Here is a 9,903-nt window from a genome sequence, read left to right on the forward strand (position 1 = left end):
GGCAAAAATAGAGCCCAGAGGCAGACAAAGATGACTAGAGCATGATCAGTGTCAGCACTGACCATGTCCCTATGAAGGTTCATAAAATGGAAATTGACCTTCCCCTGAGCCATGCCTCAGTACAAGCATTGATAGAGAGCACATGTTTAGGACTGTCTCTCTTTTTGAGAGAACCATCAGATTAGCTCCACTGAGTTCTAGCTTGTGGCCATTGAATGTCTACAGATACTGAAACTAGCATGGTGACTTTGTTCATGTATCTTTTATTCATGTATTCAATGGATGTTGATTAGGTGCCTACTATGTGCTAGGTATTGTGCACTCAGCAAAGGCATGATCTCTGCCCTCATGAATGAATCAGAAATTAATCAAAGAAGTATTCAAGTAAATATCAAATTTACCTCTGATTATTCCTATAAAGGGACCTGGGAAACTTCCATAAGGAAATGATTGAGCTAAGACCTAAAGGAAGGCCAGGAATTGACCAGACATAGGGGTTGGTGGTGGGGACAAGAGCAAAGGAGACAGCAGTGACAGGAAGGGCTCAAGGTGCTACTGAGGTACTAAAAGCCAGTCTGGCTGGAGCAGAGAGCAAGGGGCACATGCTGCAAGACAGTCCTGGAGAGGTGCGGGGAGGCCAGCCATGGTAGAGATTTTTGGTTTTATAAGCATAATGGGAAATTGTGGAAGTGTTTTAAGCAGGGAGGTGAAATCAGATTTGCATTTTTCAAACTTCACCCTGACGGTAGTGAGAATAACAGATTTGGAAGGGTCCCAGATGGATGTGGAACCATGGCAATCTGGACACATTTAGAACTATTCATTAATTACTGATGTTACTTTAATTTGTAGGAAATCTCCTTAGCTAAGCAGGGTAGGACTCAATTTAGGAATGTAAGCTAAATGTGGAAATGTATGACTGACTAAATTTTCCACTTTTTCTCCTATATTAGGCAATTGATTGAAGGAACAGACGTTCTTCAACAACTAGAATTGGTTCCAACAGAGAATGAAAGACCAATACAACAATGTACAATTATCGACAGTGGAAATGTTTATGCTTGATTTTCAAATCAATATTTTCTGAGTTTATTATGTATCTGATCAGCTGTTTTTAGATTTAATTAAACCATGCTTGATAAAATGTAATTTGAAAACTGTCACAGACGCAGTAGCAGTTGGTTCACCCAAAACCCAGTATTTCCCCCTTTTCCCTTTCTTGCCTCTGCCGTCTAGACTATAAAAGCACAAAACTCAATTTCCCAGCCTCCTTTACTACCAGGAGTGGTCATGGGATACCATTTTGGCCAAGAGTAGAATGCCAGTGGTCCTGACCCTTGCCTTTCATCAGTCTTGAATGCAGAGAGGCTAGAACCATAAAAGAAAGGCCAAGAAAACTTCAGAGATGTCAGTCCCCAACTCTTGAGCTGTGGAACCAATACCCAAAACTACCTATCTCTGGACTTCTTACTATATGAGAAAAATAGAGCCCTGTTTATGTTGGTTGTGTATTTTGTTACTTGTAGCCAAAGTAATTCTTAATTTATAGCAGTACCTAATGAATGACCCTTGAATCCTAAAATATTTTTTTGAAATAGGTTTTTTATTTATTTGAGAGAGAGAAAGGGAGAAACATGGACAAGAACCTTCAATTGGCTGCCTCCTGCACACCCGCAACCTGGGCATGTGTCCTGACCAGGAATTAAACTGGGGAACTTCTCAGTGCATGGGACATCGCTCAACCAATTGAGCCACACCAGCCGGGGCAAATCCTAAAGTATTTGTAATTATGTTTTTGTAACTACATTATCTACCATGAGAAACTTATTAAAAAACAAGAGACTATAGAAAAAAATAATTGTTACATTTCATTGTTCATACTTAGCATTCAAAAAAGGCTATGGTTGGATGTTTTTATATGACATGAATAGTATGCTTATCTCTGAGCCATACCAACCAAGGGCTTGGGTTGCAGTCCCCATGGTGGTTGACACCTGAAATGTTATTGGGGATCCAGCTTTATCAGCACTGCTTAATCTGAGATTTTCAAACCAGTGTCACCGGGGAAACTTTTTCAACAAGACTGCTGGGCCCTGTCCTTGCCCTACTCAGGAGTCTCTAAGATGTGTGAGACAGGGATTCCGTGCATTTAGCTCTCTCCCCAAAGGTTCTTATTTAAATGCTGGGCACTAGTCATTTGGGAATCATTGCAAGATATAATGGTGTCAGCCCTCTTTTTATAGTCAGTGACATGCTTGTTAGTGGTGACCCTGCTCAGCTGCTACCGCCATCACCGTTCTGCTCCTGCCCTGCCGAGAGCCATTATGCGTTTCTTGCCCTTAGATTTGTCTTCAAACATGAAGTCTCTTTGGCCCTGGCTGGTTTGGCTCAGTGGATAGAGCATCGGCCTGCGGACTGAAGGGTCCTTCCTGGGTTCAATTCTGGTCAGGGGCACATGCCTCGGTTGCGGGCTGGATCTGTGTGGGATGTGCAGGAAAGAGGCAGCCAATCAATGATTCTCTCTCATCGTGGATGTTTTTCTCTCTCCCTCTCTGAAATCAATTAAAAAATATGTATTAAAAAAACAAAACAAAAACATGAAGTCTCTTTGAGCCAATCTTATAGAGACAGACCTCTAACTGACTTGGGGCTTGCCAAAGGTAGGCATATACTTAAAAAAAAAAATGATAGACTCACAGGAAGTTACAAAAATAGTCTTGTGTGCCAATCATGCAGTTTCCCCAATATGCATATCTTATACAACTACAGTACAGTACTAAAATAGGCAACTGACATTGGTACATGTACTGTCATTTTATCACGTAGATTCACATGACTGACACCACAATCAAGACACAGAACTTACCCAGTGCCACAGAGCTCCCTGGGGCTACCCCTTTATAGTTACACCTAATGCCCACCACCATCCCTAACTCCTGAAAACTGGCTCAGCCCGGCCGGTGTGACCGAGTGATTGAGCATTGACCAATGAACTACAAGGTCACGGTTCAATTCCTGGTCAAGGCACATGCCCATGCCTGGGTTGCAGACTTGATCCAGTGAGGGGCATGCAGGAGGCAGCCAATCAGTGATTCTCACATCATTGGTATTTCTTTCTCCTCTCTTCCTCTAAAATCAATAAAAATATATTAAAACACACACACACAAACCAGTGCAATATAACAAAAAGTTGTATACTAAGATCTGAAATAGAGATAAAGTATACTGTCACATTCTCAACTGACCCAGAAGCAGCCCAGTGTTAAGGATGTGTGTTTTAGAGGCAGACAGCCTGGGTTTGAGTCCTAGCTCTGCCATTCCCTAGCTGCAAACGCTCAGGCAACAACTCCACTGTGTGTCTATTTCCTCATCTCAAAACAGTAGTATCTACCACAAAGTTGTGAGGATTCAAGGAATCAGTCAATTGTATACAGGACCTAGATAGAACTGTTATACTCTAAGTGCTCAATAAATATATGCTCAATAAATTAATCACCAGTGTATAACCTTCAGGAACTTGTATTTTTTATTTTCAGCTTAAAATAAGTTTGCTTAAGTACAAAGGGTGAGTCAACACAAGGAAAAACAGAAGTAACAGTACTTGGAGCTTGAGGCAGGTGGACCTCCTGGACAGGTGTGTGTCCTCTGGTGGGCCTGGGGCTATCTGAGGGTGAGGCCTCACCTGGACACCTTGTCTGCTTATAGGGGTCTGGTAGGGCCCCCACTAGCCTGCCCTACAGTAGCCTGGGCCTGGCAGGGCACGTGCTCCAAGGCTTCACTGAGGACGGGGCCTGCCTGAGATGGGCAGGTCCTGGTGGCTGGACCTCAGTCACTGTCATGCCCTCTCCTCTTCTTGGGGGAGGAGTTGGAGTCGTGCTTGCGATGGTGGGCCTTGGCCGGAGCCGAGGACTGTGAGGTTCTGTGCTCCTTTTCTCTCTTCTTCTCTTTCTTGTGCTTCTTCTTTTTCTTCTTCTCTTTCTTGCTCTTCTTGTGACTCTGGGGACCCTGCTCCACCTTCTCCTCTTGCCTGGGCTTCTTCCGAGCTGGGGAGGCCCCGGGCCGACTGCTGTCCACCCCGTGGTGCGTGAACACTGGCAGCCCCAGCTTGGCCGCCTCCTTGTCTTCTCGGGACAAGGCCACTCGGCCTGCAGAACCGCTGGAGCTCCCCAGGCCCAGGAGCCGGTCCACCCCCTTCTCCTCGGGGTCACCACCTTCACGCTTGCAGATCTCCACAAAGTCCTCCTTGCTCAGGCCAGTGGGCTGCTTCCGCACATTCTTGTAGCCCAGCGCAGCCATGAGCGCCTCCTGCTCCGCCTGCCTCACGGCTGCCAGCTCCTGTTCTCGGCTCATCCCCGCGCCCTCCGCCCGGCCCTTGGCGTACCAGGTGAGGTCACGGCCCTTCTGCCAGCGGCCCACCGGGGCCATCAGCGAGTTGCCCAGGTAGTTCTCCCTCTGCTTGTCGGTCTTCACATCCTCCCAGCTGAACTGGTCCTGTCCCCCGCGCACGCCACCTCGGCTGGAGCCGAACATGGTGCTGGCCGCCCCTTGGCCTCCGGTCTGGAACTTGTATTTTTAAAGGCTCCTCAATGACTCTGATTAACAGCCAGATTTGGGAATCACTGAGGAGGAGCTATCTCCTCTTCCTCTAGTCCGAGTTTCAGCCAAGCTGAGAACGCAGGCTGTTTGAATGAAGCCTCCAGATCCTCTCTGGGCCGGTGGATGGGTTCCTGTGGTCACACTGGTGACTTCTCAAAGGGACTCCCACCAGCTAGTGAGGCACTGGATGAATGAAACTGATGCTTTGAAGAGATCCTGGTTAAAACAAAAGCATCAATCATGTATTAACAAACAATAATTCTTACTGGCAATGAACCCATATATTAAGACAGTAAGTATTTTATGTGAAAGAATTGGATTATCTGCATGGACGTAAGAAATTGATAGCAGCTCCCTTTATATATCAGTGTAGCTGTAATGTAAATGCTGCAAACTTTCTATAGAACGGCACATTCAGAGTCCTTTTGCTGCCTCTCCATTTTCAGGCTGTATAGAAGCTTTACTGATCTGTATAGGCAGTGGTCCTTATTACCCCCACTTAAAGGTACACACAAAATAATACTTCTGTATCAGAATATAACATGTATTAGAATGATCTGTATGTTTAAACATGTTTGGAGAAACTGATTGTTACAAAGGACTCAAAGCTTATCCCTATTAACTGCAAATATAACACTTTGATTTAACCAAATTGAAAGACTTTGATTAAACAGAAAGAATTTTAGATTTTTCCAAGCCTACGAATAGGAGAGCAAAGCCATTTTAATGATTATTCAAAATGTCAGTTATATGACCTTACCCTAATGGCTGATATGGCAGAGTCAAGTCCATAGACTGTATCTTACACTGAGCCATATTAATAAGGGAGTGTGGTATCTGGACATTTTTCTTATTTTGGGAGATTTGAGATAAACATTTAAAATTCTATCTAAAGAATTTGTTTGCCCCAACTACAAACAGTGCCATTATTTGTTAACTAATGAATAGTGTGGTAACCTCAGGATCCCATACTCTATATGTATTTTAAATAAGGAATGTTTGTTTAGTCCCAGCTATCTAGCAATGGGTGGTCAAATCACTTTACCTTTCACTTTCCTCATTCGTAAAAGGAACAGAGAAGTAAAAAAGGTGTTGGCTTCCTTCTGGCTCTAATCACTAGTGATTCTGTGTACATTTATAAAATCAATAACAATACTATTATTTGCTTTGGGGCTTCAATTTCATTAGTAAAATGGACGTACTACTATCTCACAGTGGTCTGTGGATTGAGATAATATGTGAAGATACTTCTCATGATGCTTGACAGAGCAGATATTGAATAAAAAGTGTTTCTTTTCTGGAATATCAACCCACAAAAACCAGTCAAGCTGCCACTGACAGAGAAACATCAAGTCCCTGTTATGTTCAGTATTACTCATTCTCATTAACACCATGTTAATTTTCAATTGACTGAATTAATCTATCCTCAAAATTAAAATTGCTCTCTATTACACCTGGTGATACTCTCTCCTGTATGGAAACTCATTTTTTAAACTAGTACTATATTAACTATACTATTCACTACGCTTCCCCAAATGGAATTACAACTTAAAACTGGCAAATCTATTCAGTCCATATTTCAAATAAGTGTTATATAACGTATAAAATATTTGTTGCAAACTCAATAGTAACATGTACAACATAAATTACAAAGTTTGGTATTTGATAGGGGGCTTTGAAAATTTAACTCGTAAATCATTAGGTTCTTTTACTTTAGTGTGTACCAGAAATGCTTGAGCCTCTCAAAACACAAATTCTTGGGTCTCATCCCAGTTTCTGATTCAGTGGATCTGGACTGGGCAGAAAAATATGCATTTTAACAGGTTCCAGGTGTTGCTGATGCTACTGGTCTGGAGAGCATACGTTAAGAACCATTGGGATGTATTGAAGACATAGATATATGAGAGACTGGCATGCTGGTATGTGGAAGAAAGATAAAAGTAAAACACTTAAGTGTGACAAGAGAAAAGAAAGAATGAGGAAAGATGATGAGATAAGAAACTTTGGTTTTTATTAAAGCAGCAGGGAGTTATGAAAACACTGATCAATTAGAAGGGACAGAGACTGGAGGCCCGGAGCAGGGTCCTGCTGCTCCTGGGTGGTGGGAGGCGAGCCCTCCAGGGCTGGAGAGGCAGCATGCCAGTCTGGGGCTTTGGGGAGGGACTGGGACACGGGCTCCACAGGGCAGTGCTCTTTCCCAGTCAATACAAAATCCCGTGAATATTTTAATAACCAGAATGTCCATCTGGGTGTATTCTGGGTGAAAATCAGCTGAACAAGACAAGATTGGCAGCCGCACACTGGCTGCCTGGGCACAGGGGAAGTAGTAACTAATGCAGGTTACCAGAAAGCTGCCTAGGGTGTAGTTTAGCTTGAACCTGGGGGTTGTTCCTAAGAAATGAGTTAGAAAGAGGGCTTTCTTCGGTTTCCTAAAGGACTAAGAGATAGCATGGAAAAAGCTCCAGCAGACCCAGAGCTTGAAGTGGAATAGAAATAAAAGTAAGTGCAATCTGAGGTGCCAGCCTAGAGAGAACCGAGGCTGGGCTGCGTGACTCCCGCCCATCCAGGAGTCCTGTGCTGCTCATACCCCGACTTTACATTTCTAAAACAAACAAAAAACCAAAGTCTCAAAAACTTTACAACATGTCTTGCTTGATGTAGTCCTCTAGAATATTCACTATTAAGAAATGTAGCAATTTAGGAGGTAGAATTATAATAGTTCTCCACAGTGATAGTGTAAAGCAGTCTTAAACTTTCACAGGTGTACACATGTACATATGGATCTCGTTAACATGCAAATTTTGACTCAGGAGGACTGAGGTGAGGCCGAGATTTTGCATTTCTAAGAAATTTGTAGGTGGTATAAATGATATTCGTGAACCACACTCTGAGAAGCTAGAGTAGAGCAATGGCTTTCAACCTAAGCTGTAGATTAGAAACACCCAGGGAGCTCTTAAAACTTCTAATGCCCAGGCAATATTCCATACTAATTAAAGTCAGTACCCAGACATCAGTATTTTTCAAAACTCCCCACATGGTTCCAGTTCAGCCAAGATTGACAACAACTGCTCTAAAGTGTAATGCTCCCCTCTGAAACCCTGGAACGGTGATCAATGTATACAAGGTGAAGTACCTCCTAATGAGAGATCTCTAATATATTACCAATCCTAATCACGCTGTTAATACTCATAATATGCTCACTACTAATCTTTGATTTATTACTATCCTTCTCTAATTTGGTTAAAACATTTAAATATTACACAAAGTTTAATACTTGTTAAAACCGCATTATAGATGCCAGCCCTTGCTCTGGAATGTGGAAAATGACTTTGGAAGTCTTCCTTGATCTAGCTCAACAGGCGCCACGTAAAATAAAATAGAACGATGTGTTTCTAGTCTTAAAACAGAGTGAAATGTCCCCTTAAAAGAACTAATAAAAATCTGAGGACTAGAGTGGAACACCTAGATGACAAATTGTAAAACAATGGCCTCCGCAGTGGGGTGTGTCCATCCTAGGGCATAAACAAAATAACCCACTGGGGTATGAGAAGAAAACAGAACTTTTATTATATTTTTAACCTTTAAAAAAAAGTTGACTAGTGCCTTCATTTGGTCTGAGTGACAGTCAGGAGTTAAATAAATACTATGTGAGAGGTATCCTGAGAGAAGAGAAGAGCAGACTTTTCACCGAAGGCTGATGATGGGACCTCATTTATTTTACTTGGCTGCACTCTCATACTTGGATCATAGGTTGGATCAGTCGAAAATCGTCAGTTTCTTATTTATATCTGAGCAAATCTCCAACTAGTGTAGTCTTTTTGTGTATGTCCATAGTCATCAGGCTCCAGAAGGACCCCAATGATTAGAACCTAGGGAGTTATAAAAGCTTCCAAATCGAGGCCAGAAAAGATAAAGCACCGACAAGAGAAAAATGGTTAAGTCCTAAATTAGATGACAGCGGGCCTGAGGGTAGAAGAGACATGAGCAATTAATCAGTTAACAGCCAGAAGGCCGAAACCCACTATATACTGCTCACCTTCCTGAATATAAGTTGAAACTTGGAATCCACTTCCAGTTGGCATCTTGCTTACACATGAACTTTCAAATACTTCTTCCTTATGGACTATTCACCTATCCTGGAATTTTCTCACTTCACCTTTTCTCGCCCCCTCTTATCTGTAGCCAATGTAAATTTAAAAACAACTTTTATCTTTCTGCTCCAAACTCATTCTATAAAAGAGCCCCCGTCAACCCCAAGAAGGCGGACATATCTTCTCCGTCAAGCTCTGCTGCTAACGGTTCAAACTGCACGTCCCAGGACAACAAATCCTTTCCCGACAACTTTTGGCCTGGAAGGTTTTGTTTAACAGCGCGATGCAGTCATCTTTTTTCGGTGTTTTCATAACAAAGCTGATCTCACAGAAGTAATTACTGTTTGTGTGTTATTTTATTAGGCTAGATGTGCATAATTAAGATTACATGACAAATACAAAAAGCCGAAAACAGACGACATTAAATACTTAGCTTTTACAATCCATTTTTTACCCTTGATGTAAGCATGGCTGCACTGAATGTTTCTGCGAGACTGGGCATCAGATGGCGCTCACCGTTACGAAAAGCCCAAGCAGTGACAGGCATTTCGAAATCAAACCCGGACGCCAAACAACGTCTTGGTCAGGTGACTTTTACGAATCTGTTTACCCACCTTTAAAACGCATCAGATGGATTTCCTACTCAGATCGTCTTCGACTTTTGGACTGTGTCGGTGGCACGGACTGGCTGCTGCTACCGCTGGACTGAAATAGGAAGAAATTCGGAAAGATCAGGTTGGGGAGGTGTGAAAGGCAGACGGTGGGCGGCTCGGGCTGCAAGGCAGGAGACCGCTTGGGTGTTTCGGCGGCGCACGCTACGTGGGCGCCGGAGCAGAAGCCTTAACCACTTGGCCTCCATTTCCCCCGGGAGTCCCAACACGGGGTGACTTACGGGAAAGTCGATTTCCACGGTAAAAAGCACGGGTCCTACTAAGTACAAATGCTAGACCTGGGGAACGCGGAAGCACCGCACAAACTTAATTCTAGCACAGGCTCTGAGCGCTCAGCAACGAATCAACTTCCGGCCCGGCGGGACTCGGGTCTCGAGGCGGGGCCCTGACGTCACGTGAGGCCGCGGAATTACGGCCTCGCGGGTCGCTCCGGAGGACGCCGTACGCCACGTCATGTAGGTTGTTCCATCCAAGCCAGCGGGGGGAGATGTTCTTATTGCAGTAACAGGAAAAGCCCAGTTGCGTCCTGTATGGCACTCTTAGGG

General features: G+C 43.6%; 2 protein-coding genes across 6 annotated transcripts in view; one reads left to right on the plus strand and one right to left on the minus strand.

Moving 5' to 3' along the window:
* The window catches only part of PPIL6 (peptidylprolyl isomerase like 6), a 28,589-nt gene extending 25,097 nt beyond the window's left edge, over positions 1-3,492 (plus strand). For 2 of the 4 annotated variants that reach the window (XM_070417950.1, XM_070417951.1), the window contains one exon: positions 954-3,492. In XM_070417950.1, the coding sequence (XP_070274051.1) occupies positions 954-1,065 (112 nt within the window). In that variant the 3' untranslated portion in view covers positions 1,066-3,492. The remainder of the gene's footprint in view (positions 1-953) is intronic. The other 2 variants (XM_070417948.1, XM_070417949.1) reach the window with 1 other exon arrangement.
* Positions 3,493-3,503: 11 nt separating this feature from the next.
* CUNH1orf35 (chromosome unknown C1orf35 homolog) lies at positions 3,504-9,749 on the minus strand. 2 transcript variants are annotated; one of them, XM_070417953.1, is made up of 4 exons: positions 9,580-9,749; positions 9,302-9,392; positions 8,633-8,772; positions 3,504-4,812 (listed from the first exon to the last, which is right to left on the minus strand). In XM_070417953.1, exon 4 carries the CDS (start codon positions 4,528-4,530, stop codon positions 3,826-3,828), a length of 705 nt encoding a protein of 234 aa, XP_070274054.1. In that variant the 5' UTR covers positions 4,531-4,812; positions 8,633-8,772; positions 9,302-9,392; positions 9,580-9,749; the 3' UTR covers positions 3,504-3,825. The 2 variants fall into 2 exon arrangements, with proteins under 2 accessions (XP_070274054.1, XP_070274053.1); XM_070417952.1 differs by lacking the exon at positions 8,633-8,772.
* Between the last annotated feature and the right edge of the window lie 154 nt (positions 9,750-9,903).

The sequence above is a fragment of the Myotis yumanensis genome, unplaced genomic scaffold (genome assembly GCF_028538775.1).
Source record: "Myotis yumanensis isolate MYYU_CA2020_CCGP unplaced genomic scaffold, mMyoYum1.0.hap1 SCAF_6, whole genome shotgun sequence".
In the NCBI taxonomy this organism is placed as follows: Eukaryota; Metazoa; Chordata; class Mammalia; order Chiroptera; family Vespertilionidae; genus Myotis; species Myotis yumanensis.